We start from the raw sequence: 24,486 nt of genomic DNA, 5'->3' as shown, positions 1-24,486 counted from the left end.
TGGTAAAAATTCCTGGTTTAGCATCATACAACACTGTCTCTGAATGTAGCAGGAGAAACTGTGTTAAAAAGTACTGCAAATTAAAGCTTATTTTCACACCTAGATTTAGCATTTAAAACTCAAATGCTTAATAAGGCAGCAGGACTGAGACTTCTAAAGTGCATATGCCACTTTTGAAAATGGAACAGAAGCTCTCTCAAAAATACTATCCTTCCAATTAAACTCCCAAAAGCTGACTGGGTACAGTAGGACCACAGCTGTTATTCCAGTGGAGCTAAGCTTATTGTAGCAGTAACAGAATATTTTTGCAGGAAACAATACAGCCTATGCCAAATATATTAGTATACATCAGTGCTTGGAAATTAACTTAATGACCAAATTTGCATGATAAATCAGCTCACTGTGAAAATAAAGGGTCATCCTGCAAAGCTGCAACTGAGTTCTATACTGTATCTTTACAAATTAGTGCTCAATACCAAATACATCTAGAGATGTCAAACAAGCTCAATAAACTCCACTCACAGATTGTCCACTCTGTTAACATCTGTCCAGGATATCATAAGCTGTCCCATTAAAAAAATGAGAACAGAGTGATTTGCATAGCAACTCCATTCATTAAACTATCTCTGGATAGTCATGTTTCAGTTCCACGGTGAGAAAGCACAGACCTCAAACAGATGCATTAAATATTAGTGGAAATGCAGTTCTCATTATGAGATAAGAAAGAAAATTCCAATGAGATTTGAGGCACAACTATTTTTCTAGGGAAGCAAACACTATGCACAGGTAAGTGGCTTACATTCTTGAGGGCAATATGCAAAAGACTGAAGCAGTTTTGAACACCAATATGTTTTTGATGGCAGATGGTTCCCTTTTGGCTGAACAGTGGTAAAGGTTCTTAATCAGGTCTACAAGTATAGTGAACCTTCACATTGCTGAAAGAGAAGCATCACTCCATTAAAAGCAAGTTCATAAGCAAGTGTTAATCCCCATGTAATGCAGCATTTATCATTTTTCATGCAAGTGCTCATTCCAAGAGGATTATCACTTCCCCATCCTGCCTCTGGCTGACTACACAGGGCAGAGAAATTCTTTATTCCATATGGAAGGGGAGAGGGAGGTTGAAGGAAGCTGTGCTCTCCAGCTTCCAGTTTTGCTGTAGCTACTCCGAGTTGAAAGTGGGAAAGAGAACAGGCCAATGCTGCAGCAGTTGCTCTTCAATGAGAGAAGAGATACAGCTTCCCAGAGCTGTCTAGCAATTAGTAACACATGTCATACTACAAAGAGAGGGGGAGGGAAGCAGGGGTGCAAATACTCTTTGCTAATAACTGTGCAGATCCTACCAACCTGCCTGACTGGTCAGGTGCATCTTTGATTTGTCCACACAGAGTATTTCATTTAAGCTTGATTTAAGTGATTCCATCTGAAACGTCTCAGATTTTAATACAGTGACAGAAATCAAGTACTGTAAGCAAAGTCCTACAGCTAAGATCTGTGAGTATATAAATCCATTTCTGTTAAGTTTATTAAATTTATGACGTCTTTCCTAATTAGATATTTACTTTTCTAAATAACTGCCCTCTGAGGTGTAAAGAGCTGAGAAAAGAACATATTTATGTGGAATTGTATAAGTCACAGGATACTTTTGCTTTTCTTTGGGGCATAAAGTCCCATATTCACATCTCTCCTTGCAGAAGAGTTAGAGGCTCCATACAGCTCACCTGGGTGCTCTTATATATAATTGCAGGCAAAAACATGTAAAGACAGATATTCTTGGTATGTCAAACCCATCACAGACACAACTAGAACATTATTTTGTAACATTCCACACATATATAAACTCAAAAGCACCGCATATACAAAAGCAGCTAATAATGCTGATAACTTTTATCTGCCATCCTACCAGGTCCTTAGAAATAAATGCTACAATCAAAACTAGATTACATGAATGACATCTAGTGGACATATCCCTTCATAACAATCAACATTTTCCAAACAAAACTGTCACAAGCTTCACATAGTAAAAGTAAGCACCTGAACATTAATTAAACAATGGTCAGAACGCTCATGGATTTTTTATTTATTAATTTTTATTCATAAACTTAATATAATCACGTGGAAACACCTTAATCTCTCCTGTGCCCAAGGAGTGAATATTATTCACCATATATCATCAAATCCTCAAATTCTTAGGAAAATATAAATTTAAAAAGATAGTGAAAACAGTCAAAGTTCTTAATCCTTTAAAGTACTTCCTTTGTGTTTCATTCCCCACTAATAACCAGAAAAAACTCATCTATCCTGCTTGTACAATAACTTTTTCAAGGGACTGTGGTGTTTTATTAGGGTTTCTAGCTACGATGGCAATACAGTATAGGCAGGAGTCACGGAGTGATAGTGCTGCACAGGGATTTCTGAGTTCTCTTTCAGACTGTTTAAACATGTTTCAGCTTTTGAGTGGCTGCACCCCATAACTAGGCAACTATGAATGTGCCAACCAGGAATGGGGCACAGCTGGACTTACTACTCACCAACCAAGAAAACCTGCTCTGGAAGATCTCAGTTAGTGACAGACTTGGCTGCAGCAACCACAGCATTGTGGAGTTTGGGATCCTGCTGAGCACGATGAAGGTTAATTCCAGGACAAAGGTTTTAGATTTTAGGAGACCAGACTTCAGCTTGCTCAGGGCTCAGATCCCATGAGAAGCTTCCATGGAGGGTAAAGGGGCTAGTGCATGCTGGGAGTTTTTCAAGAACACCAGTTCATTCCCTCTAAAGGCAAGGGAAGTAGGCTGAGCAAGAGACCCCCTCGGCTTAACTGTGAGCTTCTGGATCTGCTCAGAACCAAAGGAGAAATGTACCAGAGGGGGAAAAGTGGAACATTACCTGTTGGAAACTATAAGGGCATTGCAGGGTATGCAACGGTATGCAGAAATGCAGTTAGGAAAGCAACAGTTCAGCTCGAGCTGACATTGGCTAAAGATGTGAAAATCTTCAAGAAAGGGTTCTTCAGATATGTTAATAACAAGCAGAAACAGAGGGGTAATATTGGCCCAGTATTAAGCAGGAGAGATGAACTAGTCACCAACAATGGTGAAAAGGCAGAGGTCCTCAACACCCCCTTCACCTGTCTTTATCAGTGCTGTTGGGTCCCAGGCCATAGGAACAAAAGTCCAGGTTGACACGAACACCAAACCACCATCAGTGAAGGAAGAGTTGGTGTGTTGACTATTAGAGGAGCTTGACCCATAAAAATCAATGGATCCAGATGCCACCCACTCAAGGGTGTTGAGAGACCTGGTTGATGTCATTGCAAACCCTCTCTCCATAATCTCTGAGAAGCTGTGGAGACTGGGAGACATCCCTAAAGGCTGAAGGAAGGCTAATGTCACCTTCATCTATAAGAAGGGTCCAAAGGAGGACCCAGGTAATTACAGACCCATTAGCCCCACTTCAGTCCCTGGAAAGGTCATGCAGCAGATCCTCCTGGGGACAGTTACAAGTCAATTGAAGCACGTGATTGGAAAAAGCCAACATGGGTTTACCAGGGGCAAATATGCTTGAAAAATCTGGTCATCTTCTATGCTTTGAGAAAAGAAGGCTTCAGGGAGACTGTATTACAATATTCCAGTACTTAAAGGGTGACTACCAAGAAGATGGAGGTTCCCTATTTACAAGGAGTCACATGGAAAAGACAAGGGGTAATGAGCACAGGTGGCTCCTGGGGATGTTCTGATTGGACACAATAGGTAAATTTTTCACTACGAGCAAAATCAAACATTGGAATACTCTCCCAAGGGAAGTGGTAGATTCCTCCACATGGAACGGTTTTAAGTCTCAGCTTGACAGGGTGCTGAGGCATGTCATATATAGTTTTACCTAGAAAGATTGGACCAGATGATCCTTGAGGTCCTTTTTAACCTGGCATTCTATGATTCTATTATATTTCCAGAAAAGGAAACTAAAATTTTACTCTGTTGTCAAACCCAAGTCAAACGGTGACAATTTGATAAGCAGATTAGAGGAAAGCAGTGATCCACTTGCAGTCAATATCCCCTCTACAAGCCCACAGATCATGCTTCTATACTTTTCAAACCAGCTCTAATTTGAAGAGCAATCTACTGATCAGGGCTCTGTTGCGTTGCCCTTAAGAATTACAATTTGACATGGCTATACAAATCTGTAACGTTCAGTAACTGTGCAACTTGTTTGGAGGCCAACCATGATGCTGTAAATATTACAAACTAGATCCTTGAAACCAGCAGTGGAGAAATGTAGAGGAAACAATGACTAGAATACAAAAAATACAAATATGTTCACTAAATGACATTGAATATTGCTGCCTCTGTGTCCTAATCCTAGTTTCATTAGAGTTCTTCTCATATGATGAGGGACAAGAGACAGACTAATAATCTTGATGTACACCCAGTTTAAATGTGCATAAATGCATATACAAGTCCAAACACATAGAAGTACACATATATGAATGTTTTATGATGGACACAAAATAGTCACAATTACACTTCTCAGGAGGACATAAAAAACAATAGTCTCAATTCGCAGCTATCATTCCATAACAATAATTGTGATTATCCATATATGTTTTGCAAAGTCAAAGTATACAACAATAAAATGTCCTGCAGGCATTGCTTAAAGTAGAAAGGTACAGGAGGATTTCCTTCAGAAAAAAAAAAAAAGTATCCCATTTCAAACTAAAAATGTATTTCATTTCCAGCTGAAAAGCTCCTGTGCACAGGTAAGAAGCTGTCTACTCATATATAAGGGCAGTTTCTTTGAAGTGTTGTCTCTGTGACAGGATAGGATATATATGGATGAAGTTATAACTTCATCTCACATTATATACTGAGCATGAACCTAAAACTGCCTAAGGCAAACTGACTGATTTGGTTTCCAGACAGCTGCTCTGCTTGGGAAAGAGGCTTGACAATTCACTGCAGGATGATCACCAGAAAGCTATCAAGATAATGTTGTCACATTTGAATAACTAGAATTCATTCCTCATAAATGGGCCGATTTCTATGTAGATTCGCACAGGTGATTACTATAACTTTTCCTTGACTAAATTGGCAAGGAAACAGAAGCCCTACTCTAGCACTCCTTACCAAGCAGAGCCCCATCTATGATCCCTTTTAATCACAATAACACCAAAATATTTGCGTAGTCAGTAGTTCTTCTAGTCATACCACAGTAAGACATTTCTGAAGAATATAGTAAGGAAATCCACAATTAGAATCTTGCTTAAAAAGAAAGAAAAAGTCCTGCAAATGATATCTTTGTTTGCTGGTTTTACAGAATCCAGGATGACACAGGCCTTTCTGGCTTCTCTCTTTCCTGAGCATTGTAAGATAAAGAGAGAAATTAAGAACCTAGTTTAAAAAAAAACAGACCTGTAGGTAAGTAGTTCAAGGAGATACACTAGGCCACTGAAGTATCTGGAAGATTGGGTATTCATCATATGAGTCAAGACATATATTTTGAGGGTGGCCAGACTGTTCTCTGGAATCTGAAACCATGTGTGAGAAAACACACTTCGCTGCTGCTTAAGAACACAAAGTTTCTACTCAGTTGATTTGTGAACACATTTAATTTTCATGTCAAATGAAAAGCAGTGATACTTCATTGCTCAGAACAATATAGAAAAGGGGGCCCTCAAGGCAGTCTAAATAACCCAGGAAACTCAAGTAGATGAGGTTCTTCTGTGGAATAAGCAGTTTGAAATTTCTGAATTATTGACATTATTCTGTTGCCCTCTCCATTGGAAGGAGGAAAAAAAATAATTTAAAAAAAAATTTAAAAGTAGCAATTAAAAGTTCTGTGAGATTCTCCATAGCTGAGTTAGAAAAGTTGGTCACATTGTGCCTTTGTATGAAAGGCATCTCTGCCATACGAATCAGGTAAGTAACAACTCAATGCATTATCTGTTCCTGTGATGGGACACGAGTGACATGAGCAGTATTTACTTTGGAAGACCCCTGGAAAGCATGAAATTCTGCAAGCAAAAAGTATGAGATACAAATTCCATAAACAATGAAAATATATTTATATCTATGACTATACTCATCTTCCTGCTAACTCATGGCTTTCACTTCCTTGTGAGCTTATACTTTGGTTTTTGTAACACATTTCAACTGCAAAGCCTTTGACACAGACAGTTTTGCCATCTGAAAGAAATTTTATGCCTATGACAACAAAAATTTGATGCTTAAAGAATCCAAGTTATGTTCTAACATTAAAAAAAAAAAATTAATATTGAGTGTGATGGGTTGTAACAATGCAAAGGTCAGACAACACAAAATATTATTGCTCAAAACAATAATTTCTTTCCTGTCTTGTGGTTTCAACTTCTGTGCAGAATGGTTGTGCCCTTTGCATATTCTGAAACTGTACTGAAGTATACTTGAGAAGACACTGTGAGTCCTAGGACCAAATCTGGAAGAGAAATAAGATCATATACATTGACAGGGAGAGGAAGGGGTGGTATCTGTAAGAGCTTGGTTTCTCAGTCTTTGAGGAGACTTTTGTCACTATGGCCCAAGAGAATACAGCCCCAAATCTTTTGCTGAAACTTTGCCTCTGAAAGTGCTGCCCAGCTCTCTGGGTGCCTGATGGCAGGGTGATTAGCTGGCACAAGAAACATCCTGTAAACATTGTTGTGGTAGTCTTTCTCAGGAGAATGGGTATCCATTCCAATTGTGCCAAATGGAAGACAAAAAAGTGATTCAGGCATGTGATTCAGGCAAGACAGCATGATTGCTGAAACTACAAGAATCAGGGAAGACCTTATCACCCTAAATGAAAAGCAGTAATAGAACTTTACATTTCAGCACAGTTATGTAAACCGGACGCTTTTAAGCCCCTGATTTCCTCTGGAAAATCATGGAGCAGCTGTAGCTAAACAAGGTGTCTCATTATAGAAACTTGTTTTTAAAAATTGCACTAATTACACTTAAGATACATCCCAGAACTCAAGGTTTGTGTTTTAACACTTGAAACCAAGCAAACTGGGATCTGATTACATGCACTGTCACAGGAGTGACCTATTCAAACTACATTGCTCTGATTAAAAAGCAGATATGCTCAAAATAGAGAATTTCTTATGAAGCACTCAAAAAAAGTATTTCTGATTTGGCCTGATTAGAAATAGAGTTCTTCATCTTTCAACACTGCGAAGTTCATCTCCATTGAAAACATATGACAAATATTTACAGACAGTTTGACATGTACCCTGAAAGATACTGTACACTCAAAAGAAGTTGAAATGCTTTTCTTTGGGTTCTGGTGATGAGCACACAGAACTGAAAACTCAGACTTTTCAAACAATGATGACACAAAGTCAGCACATTATCAGGAAATGCAAAAAACCTAAAAAGACCACGAAAGTCTTGCACACCAAACTTTACATGTCTTTTATTAAGAGCTTGCTGCTCCGGCCAGAAATAGAAGGTGCTGCACAATGCAGTAGTTTCATGAAAGAGGAAACCCAGCTGCCCAATAATGTTCAATTTTTACATTTTGAAATAACAAGAAAAAGTAAGAAAGGTCAAACTAGAGTGCACACTCAGAGACAAATTATGCTGCTACGTTTTCAGCCAAGAAGAGGGAATTCAGTGAAATTAAAGAGATATACTCAAAGCTTAATTTGACCCTTTACAGAAAAAATAGAGCAATTTGCAAAAATATTCAGAACAAAAATGGAATTCAGCTGAAGCTCAACTAAATAAAAGCTGCAATATCATTCATTATACACAAGTGAATGTGTTAAACAACACTAGAACAGCTATTGTAACAACTGTAATTTTTAAAAAGCACTGTTAAAGTACATATTTAAGATCTTTTCAACATGTATTTTTTATTTAATTTTGGTCAGCACTCCAGCATGACTCTGATCAGACTTCTGTCACACCAAATGATGATGGAAATTATTCAGATTTTTGCCCTTTAATATCTATGAAATTATCTCTCATGTTTACCCAGTCTTCCTTGATTTAACATAGTCCGACACTTTACGGCAAGATCGCAGGCTCTATATCACTTCAAAGTTTTAATTTACTACCAGTGTGAAAACTCAAAATGTAGAAAATTAAGAAATAAAATTGAGGACATTAAAAAAAAAATAAATCCAACAGTTCACTACTATATCCTTTTTCTGAAATACACAGAAATTCAGTTTTCTGAAATGTGATTTTTATTATTTGAACAAATTATAGTTCACTTGCACATAGTATCTTGAAACAAAAAAAAAAATTAAAAAATCCATGTATTTGTAATAATCAGTGATAGTCACATATTAATTAGTAAGCAAAAGATAGTATTCAATAACTAGAATGAGGGATGAAAGGTTTCAGAGTTCTGTTCTAAGCTATATTACAAATGAGTGATGGAAGCAACTATAAAAGCAGCACAATAGCAACGGGGAAGGTTAATTCAAGTTTCTGAAGAGTTTTGCAGTCTAAGTATAGCTTCCATTAGTAGAGCAAAAAACAAGCTCTAGAAAGCATAATGTACTTATGGTTACAATCAGAATTATAACCATGCTAGCTGATGGAATGTTAACAGATGAGCCATACACACACAACTCCACCCATAGGAAAACCACCCTAATTGCTGGTTTATGAACAAGAAAATACAGATTAAAACTCTTCATAATATTGAGGTAACATTTCTAATATCTACTACAAAACCAGCATACAGAGAAATAGGAACTGCAGTTTAGATGGAATGTAAAAAAAAAATTAAAAAAAGGTTGACTACTCCAAATTAAACCAGAAGACAGCTAAAACAATCTCCTTGAATTTTTGTACAACTGGAGAGCTGTGTATGAAAGAAAATAAAGGATACTTAATGTAAGTTTTTCTTTTCATTTTGACTGTGGACAAACAAAGGCAAAAGGGCATAAGAGAATGCAAGTTTCAATTATTAAGCCAAATGCATCACAGTGAAGATAAAATGCTTTGTTTAGTCAGGCTTTTGGTTTTGTTTATACAAACTTCAGACACTTCAGATGTGTTTTATACTTCCAGCATACCAAAGTTCAATAAGGGTTGCACCAAAAGGTCACATCACAGAAACAGAGCAAAATGTGGATCACAGAATCATAGAATGATAGGTTGGAAGGGACCTCAAGGATCATCTGGTCCAACCTTCCCAGGTGATACTATAGTTTATATGAGAAGGATGTTGGATGCTTGGTTACATTGGAGAGCTGGTTGTAGGAAACACGACCATAGTGCTACGCAATGTCAGTCATTGCTGTGCTGCAGAACACCTGAGACAAGAATACTGTAGGACCAATTTCATCCTTCAGAAAGAGCTGCAACATCTCCCCATCAGTCTAAGATACTAAGATTCATTCTAGCTAATTCATAACAAGACAGCTGACTATACAGTGGTATGTACTGGAAAAAGTCTCCAAGCTCAAGTAGACGCAGCTCTTACAAAACCATCTGATTTTAGTTGATTTTAGTTTATACCTAAGGAGGCCTGGCTGTGACACTATCCAGTGACAGTGTTCTGTGTAATAATGTAAGATTTTTGCTTCAGAGTTTTTATGGCCACGAGCAGCAAATCTTCAAATGCTACTATCACCACCATCTTCACCACTGGGAAGAACACAATACACTGTGTTTCCCTCACTTTCTCTAAAAAGAAAGGAGATGGTAAAGAAACTGGGTGGTGTTTAGGTGCAGTTCTCCCTGATAAATGCTGGGAAGTGTTCCTCGCAGCATTTAAAGGACTCCAGACAAAAAAAAAATTAAGAAATCCAGGCTCTGCCTAGCTAGCTGCAAACATGACTATTTGATGAGAAGTGCCAAAGATAATGACATAAAGCATGGGGTTATTAAATTAAATGTAGGCCCAAGTCTCCATCAGTTAGCATGACTTCCATCAAGAAGTCATCACAAAATGATCAGCTGGCAAAGAACAAAATTTTCTGTGTTTATGGGAAGAATTTCCCATACTAGCCAGAAGTAAGATAAAGCTTGAAGCATTTTTTTTTTTCCCTGTGCTTGTTTATATGATGAAGGTCATGTTATTTTAAGGAATTTCAACCCTTCATTAGATGTAGCAGACACTAAATTCCGCTGGGGAGATCTGAGCTCTGGTTAATTCCTTTTGCCAACCTGTTGTCTCACTGAGCCACAGTGATTTGTAGCAAAATCTATACAAAATGACAAAATATGTAGAACTCCCAGGTCTTCAGGGTCATTTAGATCATTCTTGTAGACTCAGAAGATAAAAACACCAAAATGCAGAGGCAAAGAATTTCAGTTTATAACTGGTATGGAAGTCAGGTAACCCTTAAAAAAAAAGTTTCCCTGTCAGGTGAAAAGCAATCAAGTCATGATGCTAGCTTTAAAGTCATCCAATTTCAGCAAACACCTTTGATCTATTTTAGTGTTCTGTTACTAATCTACGGCTGATGAAGAAACATGCAAAATGCAAAAATGACAACGAACAACAGAACCTTGTCCTACCTAGTCACAGACACATTACAGACTACAGCAAGTCATGGGAAAAGTCAGTTCTCAGTCTCATAATACACAAAATCATTGATTCCAAGAGAAAAATAAAAATACCTAATGCTTTCTGCTTACCTGATAAGGAACAATGCTTCCATGAGCAGTACCCCAGCGTTTTGCTTCAATTTTGCAATTAAGGTAATTAGCTGCTACATGAGTGAGACATGCAACCTGGAAATAGAGAAAAAGTCAAAGTATTCAGGAAAGCTGAAACTTCATTGACAACTCCTTTGAGATTTCTGTCTATTTTTATGTGCTTCAGATACATAAGTTAAAATATTTATGTCACAAAGTATCATTTCTATATTACATATAATGTACCCTTTTTAAATATGAAAAAATTCAGGCTACATCTATATCATGGAAGTGCTTATGTAAGTACAACTCAATAAACCCAAAATTAATACGTTGCCATGTAACACTAGTAATGATAGACAAATGTAGCACATTAAACTACCTCAAGAGATATAGCAGTATTACCCTTGATATTTTACCAAATGGCCAACTGCAGCAAAGAAAAAATCAGTGTCTTGTCCAAAGTCTAGTGGGAAGCATGATGGATTCGTGGGATAGAACTCACTATTTCCTGAACCTCAATCCCATGCTTAAATCACAAAGGCTTTTTCTCAATTACAAGATTATCTTTCTGTTTTCTCCTATGCTTCTCATGTTACGTGTCCAAACGATGGAAAATACTTCTAAATTCTTCAGCTCCCCACATGCTCTGTAATATTAATTAAGTGGTGAGCCTTGATAAATCATCTGCCACTAGAAGATAAGGAAAGATTTACCCAGTTATTAGTCAGACAGACAAAACTGGAAAAAGATTCATTTTGTGAAAAATATGGCATGCTAATTTAGTAACCACATTTTCAGGGACTACATATATTTTATTTAGTAAGCACACAGATATCTTAGGAGAAAAGAAGTGAACATTTATGATGCAGTAATGCATGAAAATCAGTGATCCTGTTATAATCAATGGGGGATTCTTCTTATTTCTTCAAGAGAATACAGTGTGTGACTATATCTGAAGCCAAGTAATATAACACAGCATTACAGTTAGCATAGAAGGTTATCACTATTTCACCAGACAATATATTTGTTTTACCCTATTAACTAATTGTGCCACTTAGTGCAACTGCTTTTCTAAACAACAGGCCATGTGACCTTTTCTTACAAACGATATTATTTTCTTCATATTTCTCCCCTAGATGGAAGAAATTTGATATGATGATCCAAGTGCTTACACTATTCTGTGTCTACTAATCAGTTTAATCTGCATCAAAATTATTGTAGTATTTAATTCAGAGTCCACCACATTCCAATATGTAAATTATATCAGAATTTCTAGAATAAGAATGCCATTTCATTTTCTTCTCCTTCCTCCACATATGCTGAAAAGGTAATGTGAATGTGTCACTCTCACTCTCACATTTAAAGCAAAGATGTAACTGTACATCATGGATTCAATGATGTAGTCCAGCAGAAAACCTAAAACCTAAACACGAAGCAAATAAACATTTAACTGCTGCCAATAACTATACTCACATATACTGACAATAAATACAATGCCTTATTCCTGAGTACTGTTGGAAAGCACTTTGTAGTTGGATTTCAACTGCAGCTAATTATGGCACAGTGTCACTTCTTTCAGCTAAAATGTTCAACAATGTCTAGTCTGTCCTTCAATCCCCATGCAAATCTCAGCAATTAAGGAAACAGATCTGGGAAAATGTAGAAAGGACTTTTTCTTCTGGTTTGCAACTTTCCTCAGCAACATAGAATTAAACACACCATTATTACAAAGAGAGAGCCATGAGTCACATAGGTGTATTCTTTATTAGAAACACGTAACTTAGACCCATCATTCCTGCCATTTTTCAATTTGTGGGTCACACTCCATATTGATATTTTTTTCTACCACAGCAAATGGCTATGCAATGATGATGAAACATTAAATGTTAGATAGTCTTCTGTATTTGGGTGTAACACTACACAGCTGCTGTATTACATAAAAATTTCAGAAGGTGAGATGTATCTACTTAAGCAGGTTTTTACTTTTAAAGACACTAGAACAAACTCTGTGACACAAGCATTTAACTTTTCGCACTCTGGAAAGAAATACTCTACTAAACTTAACTCTGGGAATCACATGATGAATTAAAACATAGTGAAACAGAAATCCTAAAATATTGATATTAAATATAATGGAGCCAAGATTTCATTCTGTTTGTTTGTTGATATTCTATGCTTTAGAAACAGGGCTGTGAGTTTCATAAATAAAATTATCCACAAGAAGTTTCACAAGAAAACTTCTATCCTCAAATATTTTTTTTCATGTAGTGTTGCAAACTGCTTCAGCTTTCTCAATGAGATGAATATAATTCTTTCAATGGTGTGACACATACACACCAAGATTTCTCCAATGCAGTTGTCCACAGTACAAGAGGATAAAAAGAATTAAAACATAAAACTTGCTAGATATCAGCACCACAGCACCAAAGCTTCTACTCAAAGAGCTGTTTCAGTAGCAATAGACAACAAATGCCACGGAAGTCAGAAGTTTAGCAAAGACAGCACTTTTCAAACTAAAAGTTGCTTAGACTATATATTAAGGCCTCAGTTCAACATGATGCTTAGATGGAAGAATATTTCTATTTCAGTCAATGTACCTACCGATCACTTGCTTGAATGAATATGCCTATGCACTCTGCTGCTCCTGCTGCAACTGGTTTACTTACTGTTTTTTCAATCAATCATGAAGGGAAAAGGCTTTTGGTTCCCATTGACTTACTTTTCTTAGTTGCATACTTTGTTCATAGCCAAATCAGACAGACAAAAAAAGAATTAGTAGCAGTAGTATCATCATCATCATCCAAATAAAATTATATTGACCATATCAAAGTAAGCACTTCAGTGCTTTGTGTGTTATGTATAAATAGAGTTGAGTGAATTCTGCAGCCTTTTGGCCTTTTCATAACCACCCTCTGATGAATTCAGCAGACTTAAACAATTCTCCTTCCACTGTCCCATGAAACTTCTAGACAGTCTCAGGACTACCATGTTTTTTTCCTTTTCCTCTCTTCCTGGCTCAGTTCATTCCCTCTAGTGTCTCCAAAGATTTACACTCACTAAAAATGGCACTATCCAAAAAATCTGCATATACATTTTTTGTCCTTAATAAAGAACACAAATAGTTTATCTAACTATACCTTATGCTTGTAAGCAAACTGCTGAACTATAAGCATAAAAAAAGATATCCCAACACAACATTTCCACAGACATAATATCCCCTAGAAAAAATACTTTTAACAAAATAGGTCTGTCTCCAAATTCCCCTGTAACTCAAAACTCAGTTAATACCTCAATGCTAGAGGCACTTCTTGCAGTACAAATATCTACAGTACAATCAATCTCTCAAAATGAAGTTTTGGTACATCTGTATTACATATTTAGTTAAGTATTTTTAAACATATATTTAAAAATGCTTTCCTGAAACCTTATAGATCCATTTCTTTCCTGCTTTAATTAAGAACTAATCCTTAACAGTACCCTTTGGACTTGTAATGTTAAAGCAGATGTAACACAATGATACAGACATGTCTGTATTAATTTGCTTGCAGACAGATCTATGCACTGTAAATACGTATTATCAAATATCTACAGATAAGAGTTTCTTTATTTCACATCAATAAAGGAAACACACACTTCAACATTCCTTTACGGTATTAGTGTTGATGGCCAAATCACATACTTGCATTACTTAAACCAGAACAAAAAGAGAGCTGCATTAAGGTCTAAAAAGTTATGTTCAGCTTATGATGGAATCAGACAGATGGGAAACAAGATATTAAAAGCCACAAGGTGAGCAGACAAAGAAAAGAGACAGAATTTCAAAAGATTTTTTTCAAGATAGCACATCAAACATAATTTATTACAATGAGTTCACTGAGTCAATCAATCATTGAGGTGCAAGTTCAACAAGCGTATATGAATACCAAAAGAGGGCAGGTAACTGGAAAGAGGAGAAAGCAACATTTTAATTATACTCTTTACTTTCTTCTCCCTCCAATTTTGTGTCTGCTTTCCTGCCACAAGGCTTTCACTCTTAGCCAAATTTATTTTTTTTCTCATTCTTTGTTTAATTTTTCTTTTAGGAACTTTGTGACATAAGTATTTTACAGCAGCACAGATAACTTATTTTACACTATACTACTGAACTAGTAAACCAATACTAATTTATAAAAATTGTAGTGCCTTCTATTGTGCAAAGGCCAATAATCTTCCACTTACACATTTTCCATAGTCCTGGTGACATGGAAAAAATTTCTTTATATGTGAAAAATTTGACCATAAGACCACAGTTCTTAATTGGTGTACACTAACAAAACTCCCTTAAATTAAAACATAGGATCACACAACCACTAGGGTTGGAAGGGATCTTAAAGATCATCAAGTTCCAATCCACCTGCCATGAGCAGGGAACCCTACCATTAGAACAGGTTACACAAAACCTTGTCCAACCTGGCCTTAAAAACCTCCTGGAATGGGGCATCAGCAACCTCCCTGGGCAACCCATTCAGTTCCTTATCACCCTTATAGTGAAGAATTTCTTCCTAATTTCTAACCTAAATCTCCCCTATCTCAGTTTAAAACCATTACCCCTTGTCCTATCACTATATTCTCTGGTGAAAAGCCCCTCCCCAGCTTTCCTGTAGCCCCTTCAGGTACTGGAAGGTGCTATAAGGTCTCCTCAGAGCCTTCTCTTCTCCAGGCTGAACAGCCCCAACTCTCTCAGCCTGTCTTCATAGCAGAGGTACTCCAGCCCTTTGATCATCTTGGTGGCCTTTCTCTGGACCCTCCCCAACAGGTCTATATTTTTCTTGTACTGAAGACACCAGAACTGTACACAGTATTCCAAGTGGGGTCTCACCAGAGCAGAGCAGAGGGGCAGAATCCCCTCCCTGGCCCTGCTGGCCACATTTCTTTTGATGCAGCCCAGGATGTGTTTGGCTCTCTGGGCTCCAGCACACACTGCCAGCTCATGTCAAGCTTCTCATCTTCTACCACCCCCAAGTCCTCCTCAGGACTGCTCTCTATCCATTCTTCCCCCAGTCTATATTTGTGCCTGGGGTTGTGCCGACCCATGTGCAGGACCTTGCACTTGGCCTCATTGAACTTCATTATGTTGGCACTGGCCCACTTCTCCAGCCTGTCAAGGTCCCTCTGATCCTATACTGGTATTTATCTCATGATTGATTTTTCTGGTTTATATGTTTTTCTCTTTCCATGTTGCAGTAAATAGTTTGACACTAATAAAGCAACATTCAAGTTTGATTAATTTTGCTTGTGCACTTATCCCACCGCTGTTCTTCTCATTTGTATATTTGTATTGAAGCTGCTCCCACATGTGCATGGGGTGACCCTCAACTCTCGATTCTTGAGTACTTTTTTGTTTAAAAAAAATCAAAACAAAAACCTTCTATCTCTACCAAGAAAGTCCCACTCCACTTAGAAGAAACTCCCACACTTAGAGTTGAAGTCTAATTATGTTTAGCCACAATGTTTAATGAGAGTAGCAATCAATTCTTATTAGTCTGCAATCACCTCACTGCTGCCATGGACAGTGCATGCATGTTTTATGTTACATCCTAAGCATTGACCCAACTGGTTTAGCATGTCACACTGCACCACAATTAAAGCTGCTGTTCTACCAGTTTTCAGGCAGGCGACTGTGTGTCAAACTCCTGCAAGAATGAACTGGGCAGCAGGAACCACAGCCTGCCACAGAGGTGAGACAGCTTCCACAATTCAAGGCAGCCCATTCCACAGGGGCCAAGCAGGAAGCCACAGACTTCCCACAAGTTGTCAACAAACATCACCTTATGTCTGGGCACATAAGCGCCTCACATCTAGCCTGGACTTGAAAGCTCTGCTGGAGCTAAAAATCATCTCAAGAGCACCACATACCCATAGGCCAGGCAGACAACCCCACCTGCAAGTACACAGTAAAGCCACTGCCCACAAAGAAGCAAGATTTTACAAACTCATCAGTGGTGTCCCTATATCTGTGAAAGGCAGCAGGTCCCTCCTCCTCCTGAATTCACAACTATTGTCCCATAATCCTTCTCCACATAGTTTTTTCCCTCCCCTTCAAGAGCCAGCAGTATTGCAGCTGCTTTCAAGCAGTGCTCAGCAGACCAGCAAATTCCATTAATGACTTTGAAGAGGTCTGCAAAAGCTAAGAGGTCTAAAAAAGCAAGACTACTATCACGTAGGCCAAGACTCACTATTAAAGAGTCTAAACCCAGTTTAGAAAATGTCTGTGGTTGCATTATGAACACTTTGCTCTGGGGAAAAAGCATTTTCTTCCCAGTGACGTGGATTTATTTTAATGAGAACCTGCAGAAAGTGATCATGAATTCAAAAGAAAACCCCTTGTATTGAAGCATCAGCAAATGGTATAACCCCAGACACAAATACAATATTGCAAAAATAAAACCAAATCCTTAATGACAAATAACTACAATTTTAGAACAGGTCTCATTCTAAGGTCTTCCAAATAGACATTTAAGCAGATATTCAATTCTGTGGCAGTAATCACACCCAGCTTGTGGGGCTTGCTGATTAAAGTTACCCACTTAATCAAATAGCACACAGCATATCACACACACAGAAAGTATGTGCTAAGAGATGCATAATGAGCTGGAAAAAAAAATAAAAATACATGCAATGAGAAAACCAATGGTAATGTATTTGAAAACCCTTCTTGAAGACAGAATCTTACAGGGCAAGAAAGCTGAAGAGAGCAAAACAGACTTTAAAGTGTAAAATTATGTAGATACTTTTTTAGTATGAAAATGATGACTGAAAACAACTTTTACTGTATAAAAAAAAAAAGCTTAGACAACAAATATATAGAAGCTAAGGAATCTTCAAATTAAAAAGCATTTGTATAGCAGAGAACTGCTGAGTTCAGTGAAATGCAACAACAACAAAAAGAACTGATCTACAACTTTTTTTTTAATGAACAGTTCTGTGCTTCCCACAGAATGGAGATCATTTGATTACCATCTCCTGGTTATGATCCATTTAATATTAACATTAGCTAAGATTGATGCAACTAACAGATGTAGTACTCGAAATCTCAAATATATATATATTTAGCATATATTATTGATGAAAATAAAAAAGTAATAAGCTTTTTCTGTAAGTGTAAAAATCACACTATTTCAGTAAGTGAAAAATTCCTCTTTCAGCTTCATATCACAGGAATGCCTCTAAGGAGTTCATCACTTTAAAAAAATACCTATAAAAGAGAATATTCAAGTTAAAAAACCCCACAAAACTCCAAAGTTAGCTTGTAAACTGTGTAAGATCTTCGTGCACTTACATACAAAGCTTAAGCATATGGCCCTATACTATTTTTCAATCAAACTTCTGACTCATTCAATTAGTAGGTACTTATTAAATATTTCCTTTTAATTTCATCAAGAATACAAAGCCAAAACACTCAATTCTGTTTCCTAGAGGGTCCCTACCAGCCCTTCGACACATCATATGTTACACACATTGCACCTCCTGCCACCCTGAGTTCCTTTGAAAAGGCACTTCCCTGAAACAAGGCCGATTCATCTGCCAGATTTCAAGTTTCCACTCCAAAGAATGAAGGCACAGAGTTTCTCAGAAGGAAAAAAAAAACCCAAAACCCATCAACGTATTTTTCCATAACTTGTTCCTGGAAACAGATGTATCATTTTAATAGTAACTTTGAAAACCAAGCTCTTTTTGGCAATTCCATGACATGGAACACTCAGCCAAAACAGTTAAAACTTTGGCAAAGTTCTAAAAACTAAAATCATACACCAATAACAGACTTATCAGACAACCTTAACTATAAGTGACATCTCTAAATCAAGTCTCTATCTTTGCTTAAAAAAGAATATATATTCACTGAAACATTAAACAAATTACACTCCATGCCTTCACACAGGCTTACTAAGTCCAAGCAAAATTCAACTTACAAAAGGTTTCTTCTGCTACTTTTTACAGGTGTTTTTTTAATACTAGAACACATTTTCTTGTATTATTCTTTAATTATAGCCTCTCCCACCAATAACCTATGCATTTAATATGAATTACAACTTCTCTGCTTTTTAATTCTATGTAATAATGCCTGGGGTTATTTCATAGATTGTTTAGGAAACAGAATCATAGAATGGTTTGGGTTGGAAGAGACCTTAAAGATAATATAATTCCAACCCCACTGCACTAGTGGGGACACCTCGCAATAGACCAGGTTGCTCAAAGCCCCATGCAACCTGCCCTTGAACACTTCGAGAGAGGGGACACCCACAGTTCCCTCTGAGCAACCTGTTCCAGTGTCTCACCACCCTCCCACCAAAGAATTCTTCCTCATGACTAACCCAAATCTCCCCTTTTCCAGTTGAAAGCCATACTCCTCCTATCATCACTACAGGTCCTTGTAAAAAAAGACCCTCTCCAGCTTTCCTGTAGGCCCCCTTCAGGTACTGGAAGGCCACTATAAGGTCTCCCTGCAGCCTTCTCTTCTCCAAGATGAAATACCTCCACTCTCTCAGCCTGTTTTTGTAGGAGAGGTGCTCCAGCCCTCTGTCATCTTCGTGGCCCTCCTCTGGACTCGCTCCAAAAGCACCATGTCCTTCCTGTGTTGGGATCTCCAGAACTGGACACAGTACTCCAGGTGGGGTTTTATAAGAGCAGAGTAGAAGGGGAGAATCACCTCCCTTGACCTGTTGGCTGTCACTAGTCACCTCCTTATTATCCATGTGTCTCAGCATAGTTTCCAGGACGATCTGTTCCATAATCTTCCCAGGCACAAAGGTGAGGCTGACTGGCCTGTATTTCCCTGGGTCTTCCTTTTACCCCTTTTTAAAAATGGGGTTTATGTTTCCCCTTTTCCAGTCAGTGGAAAATTCACTGGACTACCACAATTTCTCAAATACGATAGCACAGATCAAGTTCTCAAAGTGGCTTGTATTCATGCAAAGAACCGCAAGCAAAACACAGAACAACTTGAGTTTAAAAACGGTAGCTATATTTGACAGCTGAGAATGAAAAGAGCAAAATCCACAAATAAAATCCAGACATTTTGCTCATATGAAAATTAATTAGCAGTGAGGACAGGCATCAGAATAACTATGGCAGTATTCCCTATTATTTGCAATAGGGTAGTCTCCAGAGGCTCCAATTCACATGCTACGTACACTTTGTGATGGATTCTGTTGTTTTATTTAGTAAGTAACAAGGTTGCTTTTCCATGGAAAGCTGCCAACATCCAAAAGAAACTGTATTAAACCACTTATTGATTTTGATCTTATGATTAGAAACAGTGCCGTTTACAATGAAAATATGTCTATACCTGACCATTCACAGCACTCATCTTTTTCTCTCCACATTTATCAGCATTTATGCCTGCAGACAAAAAAAAAGAATCTTAAGTGTTTTCGGCTGCTCCCCTTTTCATCTTATCTGTGAAGAATTGCACCTCCACAAGAATAATAGTAGTTTCAAAAGCTTGTGCTGTAGCAGTGCAAGCAGGTAGATTTTTAGGGGTTTTATTTAATACATAAGGAGGCACATAAAGAAACGAGCCATGTCTATTCAGTTGGGCGAAAAATGTGCAAATATTCCACCCCTGTTATTATTACAGTCAAATCTCCTCTGGTCATAACAGTATTTTCTCAGCAGAACAACACTAGTAGTAGTTGTAACACTGAAAGATCTCTGGACGTGCACTATAGGGATGACACATGAAACAAGTCCAAACAATTGAATGAAATGTTTTAAATAGGACATTTTACAGTGCACAAGATTATATCCCTGTGCCTCTGCAGTGTTAATGTACACACACCGTTTGGTCATCTGCAATGCCTTTTTAAGCACTTTAATGCTGTCCACCATGCAGATGTGTTTCATCTACTGAGTTGTTAAACAGCAGACAAGTCAGAGAAATGTGGTCCCAAGTTCCATTTGATTTGAAAAATGAATGGGTTAGTATTACCAATGAGTCTGGAGTCAAAATATGGTACTTCTCCCTGATAATGTATTTTGAATACTGACAACAAATTTGAAAATTATTCTCTGAAGAGCAAGTTTTTCTCTAATTGATCTATAAAATATTTAAATACTACCACAAAACCCCAAAATGTTATATCACAGAGTAAGCTTTAGTGAAAATAGTGTCCCATACAAATTATGAGAGAAATCTAGTACTACAAATATTCATTCCAAAGAAGGCAAAGCATTTTTAGAATTCATTGAACTTTGACTTTAAGACAGTTTAATGGATACCTGTTTTTGAAGTCCTAAACTGGATTCTGAACACATTTTTTATAGCTTTCACTACAATATAATAAGTAACTAATTTTGACCTCTGGCCTAATCACATGCCCCTAGTCTCAAGAGTTTGCAATTTAATTGATGAGCCAGAAACAATACCATGCTGAGCACTACAAACACGGAGAAACACATAGTCACCGCAGCAGAACTCAAGCAGACCAAAAAGAAGTCATTAGTTCCACCTTTTTTATAATCTACAGATATATTTCAAATCAGAGCTATCTCACTATAAGAAGGACATTGAGGTGCTGGAGCACGTCCCGAGAAGGGCAACAAAGCTGGTGAAGGGTCTAGAGAACAAGTCATATAAGGAGCGGCTGAAGGAACTGGGGATGTTTAGTTTGGAGAAAAGGAGGCTGAGGGGAGACGTCATTGCCCTCTGCAACTACCTGAAAGGAGGTTGTAGGGAGGTGGGCCTTGGCCTCTTCTCCCAAGCAAACACTGACAGTATCAAAGGAAAGGGCCTGAAGTTGCAGCAGGGGAGGTTCAGATTGGATATTAGGAAAAATTTCTATACTGAAAGAGTGGTCAGGCCCTGGAACAGCCTGCCCAGGGAGGTGATGGAGTTACCACTCCTGTAGGTATTCAAGAAAATTGTAGACGTGGCACTTCAGGGCACACTCCAGTGGCTGAGGTTGTGGGGGGTTTTGTGGGTGTTTTTTGGTGGAGGGTGTGTGGCTGTTTATGTTTGTTTGGGTTAGAAGTTTTTTGTGCTGCTGGTTAGACTCAGTGATCTCAGAGGTCCTTTCCAACCATGATGATTCTAAGACTGTGATCTGAGGTGATCAAGCCAAGTAGTGTTAAAACCTTAGCTGGCATTCCATCAACATACTCATAAATGCCATATTTCAGGTTTATTAGATTTCCAGAGGTTTGACAGCACATAAAAATCAGTTGTTTTGCTAACCTAAAATTTTCCATTACACAACACTGAAACCTCTTCCATCAAATTACAGCCCTTTTCTTTGCTACTTACATAAATAAATAGCACATCAGGTGTTGAAAGGTCCTATCCAAATTTGAACAAGTTACAGAATGACTTCTGAAGGCTTCCATGAGTTTAGAGGGAGGGGTGAGTTTTTGGGGTACACTAAAAGTGCTCTGGGGTACACAAGTTGCTTGAATCATTCTCATTTCTTTTGAACTATCCAGATTATCATTCTTCTCCTAATACTTAGCACAATCCCAAATTATAATCTGCTGTAATAAACTAAAAGAAAAATCTTTATTCCATTTCCAGAATTACACCCTTAATCAAAGGCCATACAAATTATAAACTCATTAAAAGAAATGTCTTCCTTTGTCTTCAAACTCTCTCCCTCACCCACTCCAGGTAGCCATTTTCTTTTTTTCTATGAAATAAAGGGGCATATTTTTTCTGTCTGGTTCCTAGTCTCTCTCTAATTGATGACAGAGGTAGCTCAACACAGGAAAATGAAGATGCCACACATTCAGACTTCCTTTCATTAGCGCAACAATAGTAACAAAGACAAAAAGGCACAGAATTCACTGTCTGCAGCTAAAGAAGAAATTCTCAAGCAATCTGGGTATGTACTCTGTTTACAGAGTAAAGAAAGCCACTAAATAAATCCAAGATTCAGTTGGAGTATGATCTACCAACGATCTTTTGATAACTAATAATTAGAAATCACAACACACATTCCACAGAGGCCAATATTGACTGTCATGTCAGTATGGTCTATTCAATAAAATTCTGGCTACTTAAAACTCTGAGGTAAAAGTTCTGTCCCTAATTATACTGATGTCCTCAATGGAAATGATCAGTACTAGACAAGAAAAGAGTTAAATGCACAGTATATATTTAAATAATTGTTAACATTAATTCAGAATTTATTACCTTTTCTTATCAGAGCTATGCAGTGAAAAAGACATCTCCATACAGTGCATACTATTTTTCATCATGATGGAGATTAAGATGACAATGCTTTGCAAAGATGTTGCTTTATAAGCTTGTAAAAAAAGAACCACTTATTCAAACCATACTCAAGACAACTGTGTCACAGTCCTCCTAGTCAGCCTCTGAAATCACCAGCAGCAATGACCTCTTTAAAAGCCCATTTTCTTTCTGTCTTCAGTCAACTTGGAACTCTCACTTAGCAAGCAGAAGAGCAACAAGATACAGTCAAGACATCTGAACCATATGTGACTTCCAAGACTGATATGTCTCACACAACTTACTGCTAAGGGATCCTATGATGCCATATATATCCAACAGGCAGTAAAAGACATCATGAAAGCCCTGAATAGCATGCACTAAAAGCACCTTAAACATATAAAACTGAAACACAATCATCTCAGGGAAAAAGCAATGCAGAAAAAAAATCCTAAGTTTCTAAACTTCACCATTATCTCAGTAAACTAACTGCCAAACTAAAGCACAAAGATGGAATAAAGAAAATAATTTATACCAACTTGCTAGGTTTTTTTAGGGTCACTTCCAGATTCTGAGAAGTTTTCTATGGCAAATACAAGCTAAAATATAGTAATCAGAAGCAGAGAAGTGTCCAATTGACAATCACACAATCCAAATAACATTGACCACATTTTCCTGTCTATGGATTCTGGGGAAAAAATACACTCCAAAAGTGCAGAAATGTTAAATGTAAATTACTTCTTGCAGATTTTCAATTCAAGAGAAACTAACTTATTACAGTATTTGGTGGAGCCTGGTTGTAATTAAATACAGGAAGGATATTAAAACTTCCAAGAGATTTTTTTTTTTAAGCCACAACAGAAGAAAAGGCACAATTGCATAATTGGAACCAAATCCAAAACCCACTTCCTTCTTATTTACTAGCATCATCTAAAGGATACTATTTAGATGCTGAAAGGTCTGGAGCTGACAACTGTAAATCATCTAAAAGTAAAACATTTCAAAGGAATTGTATGACATGGGTTAAAAGTTTATAGATGAGAGATATAGAAAGTTAGTGCTCAGTGTAAAACCACATCCTAGTGGTCACCATATCTCTCTTGTCAATAAAACCCTAGAATTCTATTTTTCTTGTGGGGAAAGAAATCCTCTTTGGTAGTAATAAGCTGCTATAAAGCTATAGGGCAGAAAGTTTGATATATAGAATTAGAAAGGATGACATTGTTTTAAGATGTTCTAAAAATAACATTCTTTAAGAGAACAAGATTTCACTTATCAGTGAAACTTAGTTAAATACTAAATAAGTTATTGATACTGAGTTATAAATAACTTATTATATACTATTAAATAACTATTCCTATAGATATAAATTATTAGTATTAAATAACCTATGTAGTTAAATACTAAACAAAGTGGTCAGTCACTAGGACATCTCTTTAAAAAGCTTTAGATCATTTCTGTTACCAGATGAGCTCCATTCAACGCTCTTTGTCATTAGCATATCTGTCCAGGAAATTAACATCAAAAGCATCCTCCAGCCTTCCCCACAAAAAATGTCAAAATCCTCTTGCATTTCTACAGTGCATGCAGAAAATTGACAGCACAGACATAGAGGGACATGTACATGTTAGGGTTTTTTGCTATAAAATAAATGAAGCAGTTTTCAGG

At 37.3% G+C, this 24,486-nt stretch overlaps 1 protein-coding gene across 1 annotated transcript in view; it reads right to left on the bottom strand.

Annotated features, from left to right (window-relative positions):
* SUGCT (succinyl-CoA:glutarate-CoA transferase) overlaps positions 1-24,486 on the bottom strand; it is a 318,738-nt gene that overhangs the window by 242,757 nt on the left and 51,495 nt on the right. The window contains exon 8 of the mRNA XM_010001520.1: positions 10,617-10,712. Coding sequence (XP_009999822.1) covers positions 10,617-10,712 — 96 coding nt within the window. The remainder of the gene's footprint in view (positions 1-10,616; positions 10,713-24,486) is intronic.

Source organism: Chaetura pelagica, unplaced genomic scaffold, assembly GCF_000747805.2.
Source record: "Chaetura pelagica isolate M959 unplaced genomic scaffold, ChaPel_1.0 scaffold7, whole genome shotgun sequence".
NCBI classification, from domain to species: domain Eukaryota; kingdom Metazoa; phylum Chordata; class Aves; order Apodiformes; family Apodidae; genus Chaetura; species Chaetura pelagica.
The sequence above is the reverse complement of the archived record's forward strand: the minus strand, read 5'-3'. Positions and strand labels throughout refer to the sequence as shown.